General features: G+C 42.4%; 1 protein-coding gene across 1 annotated transcript in view; it reads left to right on the top strand.

The window, feature by feature from the left end:
• Positions 1-14,138, top strand: part of TAF3 (TATA-box binding protein associated factor 3) — a 157,903-nt gene extending 143,765 nt beyond the window's left edge. The window contains exons 6-8 of the mRNA XM_025213312.1: positions 6,204-6,462; positions 11,184-11,290; positions 12,013-14,138. Of these exons, the coding sequence (XP_025069097.1) occupies positions 6,204-6,462; positions 11,184-11,290; positions 12,013-12,127 (481 nt within the window). The 3' untranslated portion in view covers positions 12,128-14,138. The remainder of the gene's footprint in view (positions 1-6,203; positions 6,463-11,183; positions 11,291-12,012) is intronic.
• The last annotated feature ends 7,992 nt before the right edge of the window (positions 14,139-22,130 follow it).

The raw sequence follows: 22,130 nt of genomic DNA, 5'->3' as shown, positions 1-22,130 counted from the left end.
GGGGGTCAGAAGGAACCGGAGCAAACCATAGACCCCGACCCCCTGCCATGGGCAGGAAAGGATGCTGGGGTCAAATGACTCCAGCAAGGTGTCTGTCCAGCCTCCTTTTGAAGACCCCAGGGTAGAAGCGAGCACCACTTACCTTGGAAGTTGGTTTCAGATCCTAGCCGTCCTGACTGTGAAGTAGTTTGTCCTGATATCTAGCCTGAGCTTCTAACCCTGCCATAGTTTGCTGGGAGCCTTCTCACTCTTGCCTCTGTGCAAGCGGTGGTGGCAGGGGCTGATTGGGAGCCACAGGCCCCTCTCCTTCCCCTCCCCCACCACCTCTGGTTGCTGCAGGGGATTCCCCAGCAGCCCCCTCACTCTTGTTCCCCAGCAGTGCAAGCTTGCCAGCCCCTTCAAGTCCTCAAAACTCTGCCCCTGCTGCCACAGGAGGCTCACAGGGAGCCCTGTCGCCTTTGCCACCTGACTGCAAGGACAACAGGGCTGTCTGCAACCCAGGAACTTGAAAGGGTTCTTGGTACTCGCACACAAGCAGCCCATTAAAACACAGGAACTTTAAAGGGCTTGTGGGGATCCAGAGACTGGCTCCAGCCAGCTTTGGCGCTACTTGTGAACTGGGAACTTTAAAACCCTCACAAGCTGGTCAGTGAGCCTGTCTGGCAGATTCCCCTGGGGGAGCAGCCCCCTGGCACCCATGGCTGGAGCTGCCCTTGGGGCAGCTTCCCCACCCTCCAGCCAAGCAACCAGTGGGCTGCGTACGTGTGCCCGTCAGTAACAATTTACCTTTTGTAGCACTACAAACTTTTTGCTGCTACAAAAAACACATCTTCTGGGGCCTTAATATTAGGCCTTAATATAATATTTTAGGAGCCAGAGTCTTATAGAAAATCAGTGGCATTTAAGTTCCTAATTCCTGTTGGCATTTTTGAAATTCTTAACTTTATCTGCAGCCTACTTGATGTTTTCTCAGTGCAACTGTTTCAGTTAGAGGTTTGGTGCTTTTATATCAAAATAGTTACCAGTACAGTTTATTTTCCTCCCTTACCTGTCAAAAATTATCAGTGCAAGGAATGATTTGGTTATACTGCAATAACTAAAGTAACTTTTCCTCTTTAACTGCACTTTAGGGGTGCCTGTACATGAGCCCGGAGGCTGTTCCAACGCGCTGGAATTACAGCACATCGGAGTGGACTCTATTAATAGAGTCTGCTGGAGTGTGGTAGTTACCGCGCTCCAGCCAGCCTCCACGTCTCGGCTATCAGTGTCCCTGTACTTAAGAAGGAGGGGGGGCATTAACTAAAGCTCATTCGTTGAGCTTTAGATAAAGCATCCTTGCCGTCATTTTGAAGCATGGATTCACTGATACACGAGACACTCCAGGCACTCCGGGCACTTTCGGACCCGCTCTAATTAAAAACACCCTGGGCTCCTACATGCCTAAGGCACTTATGAGAGTGGGAAGTAAATTTAGCCAGCTTTTGAGGAAGAATTCATTTGGAACCTTACCCTCAATAAAATGAGGTTCATTAGACTGACTCCTGGCTAGCCTGTGATAACTCAGTATAATTATTTTGTGGCATCACCTCTAGTAATAAACATTCAACTTAGTGATTCAGATCATACTTTTCTGAAGGCTTTTGGCACACTTGTCTTTTCCCTCTGCTTATACTAAGTAGGCAATGTGAGAATCATGGTGATATCAGACCAGTTACTTCCAAAGGTAGGAAATAAATGAAATACCTTTGAGTCTCCCTCTGCTCCAGAGGCACTGGGTCACAGTTTGGGCCAGTTAGAGCCAATTATAACTTGGCTGTTCTGTCCTGGTACTAAAAATCCTGCCTTCCCAGGATTTTTGCCTGGCTTGCAAGGATGTCTGCCTTGGTACTAAAAATTATGGGTTGCTCTGTGCTTGCGAGATAACACTTTCTTCCGTGCCCATGTTTGGGGAGGTCTTTTTCATGGGTCTGAATGGATTGATCAGTCCAAAGTAATGATCAAAGTGGAATTGACCAAATCCTCCTTTATAAATGGATTCCACTATATCTTTACATACTTTAGGATATTAGTTATAAATGCATGTATTTTTTTATAAATGCATTAAGACATTTTGTATGAGATGTATTTCATCTTGCCGTAAAAAAAAAAAAAAAAAAAAAAAAAGTTCAAAGGATACTTAAAAGTTGGAGGGGAAAATAACAGCTGTACTACAAAGCCTATGCAATAATTCCAGTTTCTTTGGGAAGGGAGTGGTTATAGTTTTTACTTTGTACGGTGAATGGAGGCTCTCATTACCACATCTAGTCCAAGGGTTTTCTCACACCCCTTCATTCTGAAACAGCCATTTTCATAAAAATGTTAATATTTGATTTTTATCTTTTTAATATAGAAAATAATCGTGATGACATGTTGGTAGGCAAGCAGCCCACGGAGAAACGTAACTCTGATCTCAAGGTTCTGAACACGTTTCGTTCGCTGCCTGATCTCGAGTTTTCTCTGGTTGTCTCTAAGAGTAATTTAATCTAGCCTCCGACTCTTTTGTGCAAGTGCCATGCCGTGTCTCGCATTAGCACGTTTTGAAAATAGGTAGTAAACATATTAAAGTAAATTATTACCTGCTTCTAAATTCCTGTGGCCTCATGGGTGATGGCGCATCTAAGCAAGGAACTGGTTATGAGGGCAAGGGTTTGGTTTTGGTGTCTGCCTCTGTTTTACAACGTGATCTTAGGCTTCTCCAATTCAATTTCATCACCTGTAAAATTGTTGCTCTCATTTATAAAGCGTTTGTGGTTATTGTTCTATACAAGTCTGAAGTAACGTTAATTATTAGTCACAGGGTCGCTGTTTTACTGTAGTTTCTCCCCACCTACGTATTACCGTGTATACAGCCCCCGTCTTCAGACAGGAGACCAAGGGATCCATCCTCTCTGAAATTACCCCATCATCTCTCAAGTGATATAAGCATGAGCAATTCCTTTCTTTTCTGCCACAGCATGTCATTAGCTTTATACATTGGTAGGTCCAAGGGTGTTTCCAAATGCAGATCTTTCCTACATGATAACTGTGTCAAAGCCAAGATAAACAAACCGACCTTGTACTGGGTGCTTGTTCCAGTCACACCCACAGTCCAGTATAAGAATGATGGCTATCAAATCAATTATATCTGAAGGTAGGAAATTATTTAACACCTTTAAGTTCCCTTCTATGAGTGGCAGTAAATTGACTGCTGCTTGTTACTACTACAGCTACTAGTAATTAGTGAACAGAGTAAGAGTTTGTTTTGACCTGCCCGTGCATTTGGAGTTGCTGAAGCATTTTCATCAGTTTTCTTATAGTGGCTTCTAAGACCCCATTAAGGGACAGGACCTGTCTTTATCTATGCTAGAAAAAGGCATTAAAAGCTAGTACAGTTCTAGATACCATTCACCATAACCAGCTAATACCTTTGTTTAAACAGATATTAGACTTCACTTGCACTAGACAGAAGGTTGTGTTTAAAATCACGGTGGCTAGCACATTTTCTTAGGCTGTGCTTAAAAGATTGTGGCCTGAAGATTTGTAGTTTAATCATAAAAAGATATAAACAAAAAGAGGGAAAGGAAGGAGCAAGGATGTTCTTTGAACTATCCAAAGAATATTTTTTTCTGTGCCAAATAATTTGCCCTCTGTGTTGATTTGCCCTCTGTCCCTCATCTCATTTTTATTATTGTCAGGTTTTTTATAGCAGAAGTGCAGAGTCATGAGGTTGAAGTTGTAAACAGTGTTACTGACTCTGGAAATCAATCCCACATCATTTCAAGCTTTCTCTGTTGCTAGTTTTCTTGTGTTCCTCCAGTTTGGTTGTTCTTTTTCTGTCTCTCATCTTTAGTCCACAGCAGGTGGAGACCATAACAGATTTGGTTACCAGAACTATATTTTTTATTATGATTCTTTTCTGTAACTTGTTTGTTAGCATTGTAGTTTAGTAGTGCAAATAGGCTTTCACAACTAGAAGCTCTCTAGATTTTTTTAAGGTTAATATATCAGCTTAGCATTAAATGTTTTATAATTTCAAATCTTTCTTGCAATTCAGTTTAGATTCCATGCTGGATGCAGATTTTGCCTGGCCACACTGTATGTTGACTATCGCAAGAGAATAGCTGCAGTGTACTCTTAGGGCATTCTTGTCAACAGGAATCATTTGTGACATTAAAGAATGCTTTATCCCCTTTTAATGAAAATGGTTAAGTGCATGATAGTAAATATTCTTTTAACAACTTATTTCCTAGAAAAAGGTTTTCTTATTATCTCCCCTTTTATCTCTGTTTGTGCTGATAATCAGGCATAGTAGTGGTCTATCATAATTTCTTTTTACTAATATGGAAATCAGCATGGGAAAAGCTCCCTTGGCTGAGCTGGAGACTCTGTTCAGCTCTGTCTGACCTTGAGGCCACTATCTAAGGTACAGAGGAACGTGGCTCTGCCATGCGTCAGCTGCTCCGAGGTTGCTGCTCATGGACATGCTCTTGAACAGTGGCAGGTGGAAAGTAACCCACAACAGCTTTACCTGCAGTTAGAAGCATAATTCCCCTTAACTTCAGTGGAGCCAAGTTTTCATCCCTTTTCCTTTGACTTTATCCAATTCCGCTTCCTTCACCTTTCTTCCCATCCTGCTGCACTATCTGGAGTATTCACTTCTATTTAAATCTGTCCTCAGAACCCACACCTTTCCAGCATGTCAACCATTGATCCACACTCCCACCTTAGCCTTGCAAAATCATTTTAGCTAAAGGAACTATATAAGAAGACGCATCTATCTGAAAACAAGCATCCTTCTGTTCTTATTTTAGGTACACTAGTATCTTTTCATTATCTCAACCCTCTGCTTCTGAACTAGATTGTAAGATTTTTATAGCAGGGACCTTATTCCTCCTCTTTCTGTTAAATTCACTGCCTTGCTTATAGCATTATATGTATAAAGTATTACCTAATAAGGCTGCATACACACATGTAGGTGATCTGAGAGAATTCTCCCAGATTTGTTCTTCTGGTAGAAAAACTTACCCAGAGATGCCTGAACAGATATTTGAATACTGAGACCCTGAAGAGCAGAGAGCTGGTAGTGCTGGTGCTGCATAGTCAGGGAGCCTTTGGGCAAACATCTTAACCTGCTCTGCAGGCTTCCTCAGTCTACCTGGAGACAAGTGGTAACAATGCACAGGGCAGCCCTGATTAGCTGACCAGACTGATCAGGGTCAGTCTGTCTCCCTGTAGCTCAATTTGTAGATTGTGAAGGGAACATATTATGCTCCCTGCTTGGCTGGAGCAGTAGCGTCCAGTGAGCAGCATGCTGTCTCCCTGGGGGAGGCAGAGGGTGGCAGAAGCAAAGCACCCTGAGAGAGTGGAGGACTGTGCTGTGGGTTCTGTCATAGGGAACATGTATAGACATTCATTCTCCCAGAAGTCACTCTCCTGAGAGTGATTTAGCCCTGGTTGTTTCAGGTTATTTTTCTGCTAGAGCAGCCATTTTTGCCAAAAGGGAGAAAAATCCTAAACATCTGTATGCTCATGGTTTCTACAGGGAGAACAGACTTTTCCAGGACAAACTGAATGCCTGTACATAGCTTAAATATCAGGTCATCTACTGTTTTCTTCAGCCTGTGCAAAACTGTTCTTCAGTGTGTATTTGTTAGAGCTATATGCTGTCTACTTCAGGTACTAAAGTAGTATTTCAGTGGCTGAATATGTAGCATATGTCACTTGTTTTTCATGATAGAATTCACCACTAATTCCACAAGCATCCTAGAAAAGAAGTACCGAACTAGCAAACATGTAGAACCACTAATGGAGATTCTTAGGAGGATTGGGGCACCTCTCACTTTGAACATGGAAATTGCTGTTCCTAACTGGTAAACTTTCCTTGGCAATAATTCCCACAGACTTGACTATTAACATGATAAAATTGGGAAAATGAATGTGGTTTATTGAAGCCTTGGAGAACGTGGCTACAGAACAAGTCTAGTTGAGACATGCAGAGGAGTTCACACTGTACTGGCGGTTTACTTCAACTTGGTCACAAGTCAGGATCTTAAAACTGTCCTAGTGCTGCGACAAAACTATCTTGAAGGGCAAAATGAATTGGCCTCGTGATTGTTTCTCATATTTAGTCAATGCCTTTTTACAGCTGTTGTATATTAATTCTTTCATTTTTTTTTGACTGTCAGAGTCATCAGCAAAGTGGTGTCAGCTCCGGAGGCTAAACCCTCTACTCCCGTGAATCGGCCTAAAACACCTCCACCTGCACCATCTCCGGTACCAGCTCCTGTCCATGTGACCCCTCCTCCTGCTCCAGCTCCTCCTCCACTGCCACCACCTGCTATCCAGCCGGCTCTGATACCACCCCCTTCTCCTGCTGTCTCGGCTGCAGGAGGATCCAAAGCACCAGTTCGGAGCGTGGTAACGGAGACTGTCAGTACTTACGTGGTAAGTGTGTAACACCAATCTCTGCGCATGTCATAATGCCGGTGAGATGTTGACTGCATTGGCTGCATGTTGTTAATTAGCCATTTCATCATTTTCTGTGATCTCATCCTGACTCAAGTGGAGCTAATACTTGGATGTTCAATACAGAACTCTGTATAATGCAGGAACAGTGCACTCCTTCCTCTGAGGAAGTATGGCACCAACTGTTTAGCTTGGGGCTAAGATTCTTGTGTTGCTGGAAATTGTTTTCCTCTAGAAAAGATGTAAAAGCTAAAGATGTTAGCATGTCTGATCTTTAAAGGTAGGGTGACCATATTATTTTGAAGGAAATCCAGGATGGGGTAAGGGGATCCAGGATGAAGGTTACCACACCCTGCCACTCTAACCCCACAGCTCCCAGTAACCCTGATGGTGGGGTGGGGTGGGGCAGGATAGCATGGAGACCTGCAGCCAGGCTCCATCCTCCATGCACAGAAGCTGGACCCAGCTGGGAGTGGTCGTTGTGCAGCACCCCTAAGCTCCACCAACCCAGGATGTGTGGCCACATGATGCCTCCCCTGTCACCGGCAGCCACCTGGAGCTGCTGTGAGCAGCAGGGGGCTTAGCAGCAGCCACAGCAGAAGGGCACAATGCCTCTGGCAGTGGGCAGCCATCCTGGCCTGCCCCACACAGGTACCTGGTCTCTGGACCCTTTCTCTGGCCCACCCTGCCTGGCTGATCTCTGCCCCAGGCAGGAGGAGCACTGCTTAGCCCAGCTTGCCCCCCAGCCTCCAGCCACTGCTCAGGAGAAGCTGGAGTGGGTGGGGTGGCACCAATCCGGGACTTTTGCTTCAATTTTAGCTAACTGGCCAGGATGCCGGGATGGCCTATGAAACCCAGGACTGTCCTGGCAAAACTGGGACATATGGTGACCCTATTTAAAGAACACGATGCAGCTCTATGCAGAAACCAGTAGAATCGTTACCCTCGTTTGGCTATATTCCAACATGAATAATTGTGTCTTGCACCTGTATCTTTCATGGGTGCCACTTTAAGCATTTCACCATTTATAGTATCCTGGTGCTTGCTTTTATTATAGTATTTCCTACACTTAAAATGAGAAATCGACCAAATGTTGCAGTTAATGCTGTTGTTTTATAATGATGCCTCCTGTAAATTTACCATGTGGTTTCTAATGGAAACTGTATTCTTCACTGCCTGCCTTAAACTGTTGTATCATGTTCCCAGGCCCTATTAAACCAGCTGCTACATTTCACTCCGGAGTTGATTACAGTGCTGGGTGAAGGGATCCCCATGTTCAATTTGCATACCAGTTTTAGTAAAGCTTTTTGGGTTGAAGATACTAACCATGATATTGCCATTTTTATCACAAAAATAAATATATCATCACTTTACTTGTATTACAGCAGTGCCCCAGGAAATTTACTGTAGGAGAGAACTGCTTGCAGAGGGATGGTACTACATCTCATTTTCGCAATAAGCATTAAAAGCAAACAATTTTCAGATAGCATTAGTTTAATTACAGAGGGGAAAACTTGTGTTCTAAGCTCAGTATTTCTTTATGCAAAGTCTTGCTACCTTATCGGGGGAGTGGAGGCCACTGCTAATAGCCGATCCATTTTTTCTTATTTCAAATTAGCCAGAGACCCCAACTGAGGTCAAGGCTTCGTTGTATAAGCCCTGACCATACACATAGCAAGGGACAAATAATTTATCATCTAAATGGCCAAGACAAAACGAGGGAAGGAAAAATGAAAACGTTATCATATCACTACTTTTGCATAACTGGGTAATTGGGGCACAAAGCAATGACATGACCCACCCAAAATCACACAGGAAGTTTGTGCCAGGACAAGAGTCCATCCACCATTAACCCTAACCCAGTGTCTTAACCACAAAAGCATCTTTTTTTTCCTCCAGCTAAGGAAGGATATTCTGTAACGATATCATAAGATGGGAGGTTAGTAACTTTGCTCTCATTATTGTGCCTAAAAGATTTATATGCAACAAATTAAAATAACGAACTGTAAGCTTGCAAAGCCAAGTGCTGTTGAGGTAGGAAATGCCAGGATTAGTGTACAGTCTTTAATTTACAGTGGTCTTACAATTTTTTCCTACAGGAATTTTGCCTCATTCGGTAAATAGGTAGTTCCTGAATATTTCGATTTAGCCTCTTCAGTGGGAGTCCAGAGCCAAGACCTTTGCCCTCACCCTGTCTGCACCTCTCAGTCAGCCGTCTCCCAAAAAGCGCCAATTGTTGTTACCTTAAAACTTCTACACGAAATGAATAAATAAATAAAAATCTAGCTGAAGCAGAATGGAACATTTTGCCCTGAACAGTTAAAGTTTGGAAGAGTTCTTATCATCTAAAACCAGGGACTTGTAAAGAGAAAGTGTCGGGCTGCCTTAACTGTAGGTGGCACTACCAGCCCCTCAGATGAAAACAGGAAATGTCCCAAGTTGAACACCTGCAAAGAAACAGTGCCCATCTTGGAAGCATTCTGCAGGTTTTGCTTGGCATTTTAACAGCCAGGCTGCTCGAGCAGGTTATAATTGGCTGTAATTGGCACTCCTACAGCTGTACTGCTGTTTGTTTGCAGCAGAGTGGTACGGCGTGTTGTTTTTTTCTACGTTGATTACTTCAGAGAGATGCCTTTGTGTGAGCCTAGCATCCTGAAGTCCAGGTAGCCACTTTATGTCGGGACCAAATGGTTTTTTTGCACCAACAGGAAATGACTTTGCAAAAGTAAGATTAGATGTGTTGATAAAAATGATTATTAAAACCAAATTGTGTTACACTGGCCAGTGCATTTCCCTGTCAGTGCAGGCCCAGTGCTTCATATTTTCTTGTGCCTTGTGTCATCTAGTTTTGAATGACAAAAAACCCAAGACTTTAAAAGGAGTCAGTCATGAACGATAGATTGGGTGCAGCCCTTGAGCATTTTTATTGATTTCCCTGGAAGATGGTATGAGATTTATAGTCCAGTGTGTAGTTAGGTTCCCCCCCCCCCCATAGTATTTATTGTCTTTTTTCACTCTAAATGTAATTTTTATAAGCTTTCTGCATAACAAGAAAAAGTGATTCTCCTACATGGGATGTGACAGTGTGTTCCAGCAACTGCTGAAAACAAACACATGCAATCTTTAGAATAAGACTTAGTCATCCTGCCAATCCTTGTTTATAAGTGATAAAATCAGTGTAAATCTTTGGACGGCTGTATATGTATTTGCCCATATAAACTGTACTTCACAGAATGGAATGTTGTGCATTTTTATATTTTACCAAAATATACAAAAGCCTTGTTAGATGAGAGGCTTGAAATTTTACAAATTTGAATACGGTTCGAGCTGGAATTAATAACAGAAGGCCATCATAAGGCATCGAGTATGATGAGTTAGTAAACATTTGCTTAATACTGTAAATGATCTGCCTCTCTCATTTCATTTACACTTTTTAGTACATTGTCCTGTGACATAAATGTCATGAAGGGAATGGAAAGTTACTCAGTAACAACTTTTTATATCCTTGATCTTATCAGCTACTTGAATGGAAGGGTTTGGCTAATAAGTAATAAGGCAGTGCATACACATTTCACTGTATGTATTACATACACGAGGCTGCTATCTTATGTAGGAGGCTGCCATTGCTTGTTCTGTCACCAACCAGTATAGAATTTAAAGAATAAAAATGTCCTTCTGATGGGGACGATACCAGAGCTAGTGGCCTGTGTTGTTAAATCATGGTGATTGTTATATGGGAATGAATATTCATAGTTTCATAGTTTCATAGTTTCAGGGTCGGAAGGGACCTAATAGATCTTCTAGCCCGACCCCCCGCCAGGGCGGGAGAACAACCCAAAAACACAAACAAAACCACTCACCCTAAAAACAAAAACGGGACTCAAATGAGTCCAGCCAGGTAAGTATCCAGCCTCTTCTTAAAGATCCCCAGGGTAGGGGCCAGCACCACCTCCCTTGGAAGTTGGTTCCAGCTCCTAGCCGCCCTGACTGTGAAGTAGTTTTTTCGGATGTCCAATCTGTACCTCCTCTCCATCAACTTGTGCCCATTATTCCTTGTTATGCCAGCAGGGGCTAGGGGAAACAGCGTCTCCCCCAAACCCTTCTGGTTCCCCCTAGTGAGTTTATAGACGGTCACCAGGTCCCCCCTCAGCCTTCTCTTGTGGAGGCTGAATAGGTTCAAGTCCCGCAGTCTCTCACTGTAGGGTCTGCCCTGTTGTCCCCGGATCATGCGGGTGGCCCTCCTCTGGACCCTCTCCATGTTGTCCACATCCCTCCTGAAATGGGGCGCACAGAACTGGACACAATACTCCAGCTGCGGCCTGACCAGCGTCGCATAGAGGGGGAGGATCACCTCCCTGGCTCTACTCGAGATGCACCTGTGGATGCACGACAAGGTCCGGTTAGCCCTGCCAACCATGACCTCGCATTGTCGGGGATTCTCGTGGATCAAGTGGTTTAACTGGCTTTACTTGTTTATAGACCAGTGCATAAAAATGTTTGAAGTCCAGCACAGCAAATCAATTTGAATGGTAATGGTAAGCACTTGCAATTAGGGTATTCTTATATGCCCCTATCCAGGAATAGTGTGTGCAGTGAATAGCTCTGGCAGGTAAACGGGAAACCTAACTTTAAGGAGAAATCAGCTTTGCTACCCAGTGGTTGCTAAAAGCAATCAACATTTTCGTTCCTCTTTACACCAGATCCGAGATGAATGGGGTAACCAGATCTGGATCTGTCCTGGCTGTAACAAACCAGATGATGGCAGTCCAATGATAGGCTGTGATGATTGTGATGATTGGTATCACTGGTAAGTTGCTCACCTCTCCTTTTGTATCATTCTTTCCAAGATTGCTGCTGTCCTAAAAAAACCCGTATTAGTTACAAAAAAGCAGTGTGTTTGAACAGCTCCCCTTTGTTCCCACTGGTCATTTGGACAATTTCACTTCTACCTCTGTTGCTTTGGAAGTTTGCAAAAGTAAATTTTAAGTTAACACCTGCTTGGGGATTTTTTGTTAGTGGAAATATACTGGGAAATGTGCGAGAAAACCAGTGCGTTGCTTTGAGATTGTTAGGGAATCTGTGCATGTCTGGCGATATTGAAAGAACCATATGATTATGAGCACGAGGAATGCAGCTAGAATGTGTCACGTTATGGGAGCATTACTACTTTTGGAAGGCTGGGCTCTTATAAAGAAGCGAATCATTTCATATAGCTGTCTGGTAAAATGCCTGCAAAAACAATAAGCTTTACCTACCACAAACATGTTATCTTTTATCTGGCCTATTACACCCCAAAGTGGAGACATCTCATTTTATTGACATACCATTGTTATCTAAGTAGCCTTCTAATATATTTTCTGTTTCAAAACAAGAGACTTTGAATGTCTAGCTGTTGTTACAGTAATGGATTTTGGACTGAAAATATTAGTCAGATTCTGTCTCCCAACTAAAGAAACGTGCCTTATAGGGATTTGAAATAAAAGTAGCCTTGGCTCACTGAAACCTTGTGCTTTTTTGTCAAACTCACAGGCCTTGTGTTGGAATTACGACTGAACCCCCAGAAGAAACGCAGTGGTTCTGTTCTAAATGTGCCAACAAAAAGAAAGATAAAAAACACAAGAAGCGGAAGCACAGAGCACATTGAAGACGTTGCAGTGGATTTAAGTCATACGGTCACTTCAGCACTTCTACCCTGACTCCTTTGTAGAGGGATTCAGTGTGCTTCTGTCTCATCATCTGTCATCAGGTTTTATGGATTATGACTCTCAAGTGAATCAGGAACAAAAATACACTGTCCATTCAGGACTGTTGAGGTTTTTTTTGAAACCGTGTGGGCCCCCATGGGTTAGATCTTAGTCCGTTCTGACGCTGACTTTCACCTGCCGAAGGGAACTTGCACAGAGTGAGACAAAGGGTAAATAGTTACCCACACAGCTCTTGAGGATTGGAAGCAGCAGCGATCCATGTTGTATATACAGATATCTGCTCTCTCCTTTTTGATTTGTTTTTATTCTCTCCTGAGCCTGAGTGGGGTGTTGGGAGAGATCACCGTGTAAATGGCAGCAAACTGTAAACTAAAGAGACCTTCTGGAATGATTTCTGTAGTCTGAAAACAGTTTTCAACTCTCTTCCTGCATAACCAGATAATCATAACATGGGGAAAAAAAAAAGTGGCTGGTAAATATTTTTGTGATAAGAATATATGAAGCTTTTTTCCTTGATTTTTAGTACTAACATAAAATAAACATGTTCGAGCTTTTGTGAAATATCTTCTATTTTTTAAAAGAAAGTTTCTATTGTGTCAGTTTTTTTCTTCCGTGTGAATTGTTTTTGGTGGACCTGTAATATATTTTATACTTTGTTTTTGTTTTTTTTAGTCTTTGTCCATGTACCTTTACATTGCTTGTACATTTCATCAAGGCGGAAAAACACCTCACATTAAAAGATTTTCAGTCATGTAAATACCTGATATTTATAAAGTACTTTTTATGATTATTATTATTATTTTGTAGGGTTCCGAGTTTGGTGCCTTTTCTTTTCCTTTTTTTAATTTGCAGGTGTGTAATCCTGGCAGTTAATAAAATCCCTTACGTTTTATGTTTACTCCTGTAGCTGCAATGGACTATGATAGTCATCCCAGGAGGAGCTTCCCCAGTGGTACACGCATTGAAATCAGCTGAGATCATACTTAAGGCCTTAATTCAGGAGGTTTTTAAGCATACGTGTAATTTTTAAGAAGTGACTAATCCTGTTGCCTTCTGTGGGACTGTTCTTTTGCTCAGTTACACACTTGCTTAAGTACCTTTCCGAATTGGGGCTGAAGGCTATGGGCTCTAACATTAGTTTTAATGGTAGCAATCAAGTTTTAATTTGTAGCCGGAGATGCTGCTAATTTTATTTTGAAGCAGTTGTGTGTTTCAAGAATGGGCACGTAGCACTCCGTAAAGGCTTTAGAGCATATAATACCATTTTGAGTATTACCTTGTAATGACAAATAAAGTATGCTATGAAATGTATGTTGTACCCCCAGTTTTAAACAAAGAAGGAAAACTCCCCAAATATGACAGAATGGTGACAGTATTAGATATTTTAGTGCAATGTGTCTAAGAGGTGAATCAAATATAATGTACAAATAATTTTGAAGTGTTATGCCTTATGTTTCAGGAATTACAGGATGAATTTCAACCTCATCTAATTTTAGGATGCTTCTCTTTTGGATTGTACATTGATAAGCATCTGGCGTTTTAGACTACAAACCTTTAACTTGTTGCACAAATATTAAGAATTATTTTTTTAAATGCCATCTAAATTGATATTAATGAGAATGAGTTAGTCATGTTTTAAAAACATCATGTCTAGTTAGGGAAATGAGGTTTTGCTGATATGACTGTTAAATTGCAAAGCAGTGGAGATACAGATGAAATTGGGTTATTAAAAGTACACTGTTACCTTCTTTGTTCACTGCCACCTCATTCATATTCTATCCTTACTAATTACCAGTCAGCACATCAGTCAAGAAAGTTCTTGGTTTTAATTTTGAATTTTGGATTTCTGGATGTTTTTAAATCCTTTCTGGTTTTGCCTATGTAATAGACCCACACAGAATATCATCTTTGATCCTTTTTGATTTGGTTGCAAAATAAAGAACTGGCTTTTGGTAAGTTGTTTATCAGTTTCCCTCAATGTTCAGTAAATTAGAATTTCCCATGATTAAGCAATTAAATTATTCGAGGTACCAGTGGAGGTACCTAAGTTCCCATTTCGGCTGCATTTCAGAAACGTTAGTATGCATTTGTCCATTGTTATGTCAGGATTGCTTTCCTAAACCCAGTTTATGATTTTAGAAATGATCTATGTGGTAATAAAACCAAAGAATCATTTTCAGGAGGCTTGTGTGGCTCATGGGATTAGTAATGGGAGATGGAGCCTTTCACCTTGAGGTCATGCATTTGAATCGAGCCTTGGTCAGTAGACATGAAGAGTCTGATTCTCCTTTCACTTGCACTGGATATATCAGACATCAATGGTGTTAAAACTGAGAAGAACTGAGGTCCAAAAAATACTTAACATCTGACTACTACTGAGTGACCATTATGAAATTGCCTGTGGTGGGGTTTGCAATACCACCCATCGTGGCATTTCCATGTTCCTTCAGTGTGTATGGCATTGGCAATAGCAAGGTCCCAGATGAACTCTATAGCATATATAGCTCTTGTTCCTTTCCGGGTTGTGGACTTTGCTTGGGTAGGGTTATAGGTTTGTTTTTATTTATATGTTTAATTATTTATATGTTTTGGGGGATTTTTTGGCTGCAAATTGTTGCTTGATTTTTATTTTTTTTTTTTTGTTCGTCATATGTGAAGAGAGGGAATTATTAGGGGGTATTTTGGTGGAGCTGTGGGAGTGATATGAATGCCAGCCCTGTTCTGGGGGAAAGGTTTGTCAGAGAGGATGATTTTTGTGTTCCTGACCTCCAGAGGACAAGCTACATCTTGTCTCATTAGGTCAGAGCACAGCAACAATCCTAGCTAGAGGTTTTTGGGAAGCAAAGACCTGCAAGGAAAGAGAGATCGCTTTTAATGACTGGGAGGAAGACTACTGTCTACATGGAAGTGAAAAACCAAGACAGGGAAACCTGTTGTTTTGTTAATCAGCGAGACAGAGCAAGTAATGGGTTTAAGCCACCACAGGGAGTATTAAGAGAAAACATTGAGGAAAACCTTTTAAAAGTGAGGCAATGGGAAAAGCCCATTGAATCTCACTCGCAATCGCGGGCCTGATTCGTATCTGGCATGAATTGACATAGGTCCCCTGACAGCAGTTCGAGTCAGGTCAGCTTACATAAGGTGAGGGTCTGCCCCTTTGTTCTTTAAAAGCCAGCTCTTGGATACTTAGCTTAATGAGATCACTCAGACATATTTCATGTGCATAGTGTATTCCTTAGAAAAGTAGGCTATATCTGAAAAACTAGTGGAGAATCCAAGACAATTGGCTTCCCAGTTGCAATCTGGGGTAGTAATTAACCAAAATCATGAACGGTTATAACATGCTGTGCACCCAGAAAACTCCCTGGCCTTAAAAGCAAGATCCTAAAGAGAAGCCCCTGTGAAGAAAATGCCTTAACTAGCAATTCTTAATGGAGTGGATTTATGGAGATGAGCAATGGCTTGCTCCCAGGTGTAATGGAAAATGCTCTTTTCCTTAGATAATCTGCCTTCAGAACTGTATGTAGCACTCAGAGCATAATTTCTATGGTTGACAAGGTGTTTCTCTTCTGAAGATGTCTGCAGTTAAGTACAGTGAGGATCTTTATGCTCCTCAACTGATTTGTGATTCCAAATGTCCTGGAAGAAAAAAAAAACCGGAGGGTATCAGAGTCTTCTGACTTTGTCTGGGCTTTCCAGAGATAAAATGTAGTGCATTACTTCACTGTATCACCTAAACCTTCTTTGTTCTCCTTTCAATAGGACGATTAAACAAAGACCTACTAACCAAATTAAAGTATAAAATGAACACTGAGATATGGAAACCTTGCCAGAAAGAATGTTAATGAATGAAGTTCACTAAAGGCATGCAGGCTAAGTTTTCAATACAAATAGTTTTATGGCCAATCTCTTTAGATCATAGCAGTTTTCTTTAGAAGTTTAAGTCTCCAAGTAGATGAGTTTCCTTGCCTGTAGAATGAATTAGATAATGTTCTGAATAAAGTCTCTCTTCACAATCGTGTCAGTCATTCTATTTAGGAAACGCTCTCTTTCTTTTTCGGGAATCTTGGATCAGCTGTAACCTAAAAAATATAAAGCTACTATTAATCCATGTGTGCAGTATGGCAGAGGGCACTGTAATGGGAGATTTAAGACAGCCCAACAGCTTGTACCTGACTGATGACAGCAAAGGCATTTACTTTAAATATGAAATACGACAGGTTATGTGGCCTTTTGCACTTGGGACAGCCCAAGGTGCGGCTGTGATTTGTAAATCTGTTTCAAGACTCCAGCTTTGGATCAGATCCCCATATGGCATAAATTGTTGTAGTTCGTCCACTTGAGTCTGCAGAGCTCTGGCTGTTTGTCAGCTGAAGATTTGGCTTTTTGCATTGAAAAGTGATTTTTTTTTTTTTTTTTTTTTTTACATCACTTTACATCACATACCCTTGATGTTTGTTTTGCTTTTTGGGAACTCTTTTATTTGGTAATGGTGTGGGGTTGATTTGTGGTTGGTTGTTTTACCTGATAATACTTGTGACCTATGATTTTTTTTCCAGGGCTGTCTTTCTCCATTCAGAGATCATCTTGTGCCTTTGCCTTTAACACAGTTCTGATGGCTGATTTGTAAACACAGGCGTTCAGCGGATACTGGGAAACTGTGGGGTTTGTGTCAGTGTTTGTCCCTTGTACAAATGATGAGTGCATTCAGGGGTAATGGGAGTGAACTATTGCTTGAAATTTAATAGGACACCACCAGGTCAAGTTTTATCCAACATACAAGTTTGATGAAAACTAAGCACTGGTAAAATCTAAGACAGGCAGCAATCTTTCCATGATACTTCTAAGAATTCATGTGGTTTTAAAAGTGAGGCAATGGGAAAGCTGGTTCTAAGGAAGAAATAGTTCCCTGCTATGTTGTTAGCCTAGGCATTTGCAGAACAGCTGTGTTGTCTTGGGAGGGAATTGACATTGAAATTAGCCAGCCTACCAGTATTTTATTGCCAAAAGTGAAAACCTGCAAAAACACCCCAAACAATACAAATAGTGAAAAAAGTACATTTTGGTATTTAAACTTTAGATTGAATAATCCCTTAGAAGTATGGGATGTTGCTTTATGAAATAAAACATAAACTACATTGCCCATCTATGGTAGCACAGTTTTGCCAACATTTTAGATCACCAAAGCTCTTAAATGGGTCATTTATGGTGTTTGTAATGAAAAGTGCAATGGCAGGGCATTGGTGTTATAATTTGAGGACTCCAGCTATGCTGGTAGCCAATTGTGTGCAAGAGGCCTTTGCATAACTGTTAACTGCTGTGTTGCTCTGCTAATAAGAGAATTAAAGTTAGTCCTGTGGCTGTGTACACACCAGGATTATCCATCCATGAGTGCAGGACCAGTCACTGTTTGTTTTTATTAAACTTTTAGATGTTGCAGTTCTTTGCCACTTATCCATGAGAGCAATATAGTGCAGCAAGACTTCCCTGAGAGAGCTTTCCCCAGATATAGGAGCAGGTAAGAAAACAGAAGCACAGTAAGGGACTACACAGCATTTTCAGACCAGCCCCAGCTAGGATGCAATATGTTAACTGCTGGAGGGTCTTCTCATAGCAGTGATTACCAGTAATCTTCAGGGGAGGGTTGATAGGCCTGGGCGCTTGGGGAATCTGGGCTCCGTTCTGGGCTCTAGCACAGACTTGCTGGTGACTTTGGGCACATCCTTGCTCTGTGCCTCAGTTTCCCCATCTCTAGAATGGGGGATAATACTTTTTCCTCCTAATCTCTCACTTGTCTCCTATGATTATAACTCCTTCAGGGTGTGGGGAGCAGATTAGTTTAATCAGATTAGTCTCGCTTTTGTAAACAAATGCCAACCCCTACTGTGGGTTAAATAAAAGCAGGTACAGATATCCATCCCTCTTAGGGCCTGCAACCTCATTGTGTCAGGAACTCTCCTACCTTCAGAACCATCTCTGCATTGCCTTACCAATGGTTTCTACGTACGTTTAGAGCTGCTGAACCCTCTTGAGATCCTTTGGCTTTTCAAATTCCTCCCGGACCTCTTCCAGCCACTTTCCAGAGGTATCCCCTCCAGATTTGTAGCCATCCCTCTTTCAGTTTCTAATCGGCTTTGTGTGGAATGAGGCAGTTTGGGCTAAGCTTGCCTCATAGGAGATTCTTCAGCTGCTTTTTTGAGGCCTGTCTGAGAAGCAGCTTGTCCTCTGTTCGTAGTGTGAGTTGATCAAAATATGTCCCTCAGAGAGGGGCAGCCTTCTGTGCTCAGTTAGCAATGGGATCTCTGAGATCACTTCCTGAGCTGCTCGGTACTATAGTAAGAGTGTTATGCTTCCCTGACTGCTCTGTGATGATCAATGCCAAGTCAGCCCAAAAGCAGCTGGCATCTACTATTACGACAGCCTGCTTCAGCTCCAGTCTACTTCAACTAATTAGGAAGCTGGGGCACGCTAAGGGTTGGGTGCACTGAGTTTACTAGAACAGCTCCTCATGGGTCCTGTTGTTGCACAGCCACCTAGAAGGCTTTGAGAGCAAGCATGCTGTGCCGAATGTCTTGCCTGATGTCCACATTGTGCATATCTATCATACAATGAAACCAGATTTGGAGATCCTAACTAAATCCACACAAGCTCCTGAGCTGTATCTTATGACGCTGTTCATCCTTCCAATTTGAAGTTGACCATGACATCACTGGCTGGTTTGGTTTCTGTGAGCATGTGAGTGGCTGATCAGGCCAGTTTGTGCTTTGAACAGTCTGTGGTGCACTGAGCAAGAGATGCCGCTTCGGGTTGCTTGATCAACAGCAGACATGCTGCTGTTGCGAGATTTATGCTGTCTGCGCTCTGCTCTGCCTCAGCACTTCTCCTCTGCTCATAGACGGTAGGTCCAGTATGGATGAGGCTTCGCCAAGTGGAATGATCATGAGCGCAGTCTGCCCAAGACTTCGGGTCGATGTTGAAATGTTTCAAGGACAACTTGAGGGAGTCGTCGAAACATTTCTTCTAGCCTCCCTGAGAGTACTTCAGCTCAGCATAGAAGATCTTCTTTGGCAGTTGCTCATCTGACATCCTGGTGACATGGCCTGCCCATCTCATCTGTGATTTCATCAACAGAGCGTGAATGCTTAGAAAGCCTGCTCGCGTGAGACCCTCGGTGTCTGAGACCTTGTCGTGCCATCTTACCCTCATTGGTTTTCTCAGACAGCTGAAACAGCCCTTATGATAAATTCATCTGGCTGAGTGGACAATTTACTGTGTAGAAAGTTCTTCCAAATTCATCTAAGCTTAACTTGAATCACATCTTGCCTAGTAAGGAGAAGCCCACAGAGAAAACATCTGGGCTCTCTTAAGTAACCACGCTATGACCTGGCCCTTTCACTCAAGCAGCTACTGCAGTCTGCTGTGTCCACTTGTCCTTCTCAGGCAACTGCTTCCCTGGGGCTTGGGTCTCAGGGAAACACTCCTCAAATCACTTTGCAAATCTCTCCTGAAGGCCCATCTCTGGCCTAATGCCTACAGTGACATTACCGAGCAATACAGACCAATGAGGAGACCAAACCTCATTGTGCTCGTGTGCTGTCTCTGTGAGTCGTTTCCTTATTCTGAACAAAACCTCTTTGGAACAGGTGCAAATTCATATTTAAGTGCAAAACGGATCTCATCCTTTAACAGGGGGTCTTCCACCAGTTTAATGCTTGTAGAGCACCCAATGTAATGGGGCCTTCTGTAGAAAGTTTTAGATACTACTGTGCTACAAAAAAAAATTCAATAGTCCCTTTTGTTCAAGTTCCAAGACTCCACTCATGTTGTGAAGATGACATCAGCCCTGGATATATACTATATACACTTTCAGAAACTTCCTGTCCTAATTGAGATGAACTACAGGTGTCTGGTATTCTCAGAACAGGTGCTTCTTTTGCTTCAAGTAACTGTACAACTGGACACAGCCAAGTAAAGATGCTCCTGATCACTATTTATTTGGCAGGAATGAGATGAGTGCAATCACTTGACAGGCTTTTAGCCGATTTCTAGCCATTCCTTTATGGGTTGGTAATCTCTGATCCAAAGCAAGGCAAGTAATTCTCGAGTACAGCTTAGGTAGATGTGTTTTCCCTCTTCAGAACATATAGTTACAGTCTGCACAAAAACACTCTGCCCAGGCTGCTGTAGTGACTTTTCCTTTGCATCCATGTCGTACCAAGAGGCCTGACCTCTACCCTGGCCCAGGGGAGAGCGTGAGCCTAACAGCCCAATTTGGGAAGAGCCAAACCTTATTTCTCCTGTACATGGTGGTGCCCAATTCCATTGCCTGAGCATCCCTGATTATACCTAGTTGCATCTTTACCCCTAAGGCCCTGAGTCTGGGGTTTGGGGGGGCTTTATTTTTCCTCAGTGCAGCTCCTGACCCTGTAAAATAAGGCTCGTTGACTCATTGAGATTACCTGGCTATTGGAAGGTATTTATCAAGGGAAATGGACAGTGGTGTCATGTTCTCGGGGCATGATTCGTATTATTTTACTTGCCCATGTCAAGTCTGCTTAACTGGCTCCTTCAACTATCTCAATTTAGGTTACAGACTTAGGACTTGATTGTTTCCCAAAGGACTGAGCACTCATAATTCCTTGGCTTTAAAGCTTGGCTCTAAATCCCTGAGTTGAGAGGGGGGGCATTTTAACATTTTGGGGAGCATGTTCCAAGTGAACCCCGTTCTGCTAACAGTTGTTGGGCTCACAAGGAGTTGTTTTTGGATGTGTGTTAAGAAGCTCCTTGCATCATAGAATATCATTGTGGTCTACTTGAGCTTTGTCAGCACTTTGTGAGTCATTCGATATCGGCCAGATCAGTTTTCTTACATGGAAAAGTTTTTAATTCTTCCGGTGGCATTGGCTTCAGCTTGTAGATCAAGTGAGCTTCAAGTTCTAGTGCCTGCTTCATCCTACACTCAATTTCACAAGGAGAAGGTAGTGTCATAGACTCATCTGAGGTTCCTTCCCAAGGTGATGAGAGCCCCGCCTTAATGAGTTAATCATCCTGCCAACATTTTTCCCACACTTAAGAGCCCATCTTGGCAAGATGATGATTCGCAATTTTGTTTGGTGTTTTTTTTTTTTTAAAGGGTCCCCAGGCATTCGTCTCCAGTGGGCTACAGTTCTTGGGAGGCATATCCAGCTTTTAATTTCATTTGGCAGTGATTTGACAAACCAATCTGGCTTTCCGTGAGTCATGCTTAAATGGCTGGGTGACTGCATTATTTCTTTGCTTCCACTGTTGCTTCAGGATCATGTATGTTGGTCACAGACTTACACACTTACAAAGTACTATAGGTTGGACTTCTGGCATAAATCCAGGTTTGGCTACATCTGTTGCACAAGCTGTTTCTGAGTTGAGTGTGCCCTTAATGTTTCCTCCCCCAAGCTATTTTAATTTTCTAGGATGACTAAATAACTTGGCTGTTTATCTCTGCTTTAAGGTGTCCTTATCTGTATCAAAACCTTGTTCTTGTGCTACTTGCAATCTCTCTCTCACTTTTATTAGTCTGATACATGCTGTCACAGCCCAGTGATTTTGGTGCCTCGGCACGATGGAATTTTCCCGCCACATGAGAGCCTCTTGCACAGCAAAAGGTTTTTGTTGCAACAGAAAAACCTCGGTGCAAGAGAGTTCCCGCCATTTGAATGCAAATTTGTGTTCCGCTATTGGCCAGTTCTAAATTATTCCTACGTGGCGGCTAGTAATTGGCTTGCTAGCCGTTGAAAAATTTTGTGCGACTTCCGCCCAAGTCGGAGAACTTTGAGCACGCTGCAGAGTGCCTCTAAAGAGATCTGACTTGCGGCTGAGCTGATCGATAGACTGATCACCTATCGATTCTTCTCCCCGTCGCCGAGCGCAATCCTCGACGTACCCTTTCCCCGCCGGCTTAATTTG

This window comes from Alligator sinensis, unplaced genomic scaffold (genome assembly GCF_000455745.1).
Source record: "Alligator sinensis unplaced genomic scaffold, ASM45574v1 scaffold268_1, whole genome shotgun sequence".
Classification (NCBI taxonomy): domain Eukaryota; kingdom Metazoa; phylum Chordata; order Crocodylia; family Alligatoridae; genus Alligator; species Alligator sinensis.
The sequence above is the reverse complement of the archived record's forward strand: the minus strand, read 5'-3'. Positions and strand labels throughout refer to the sequence as shown.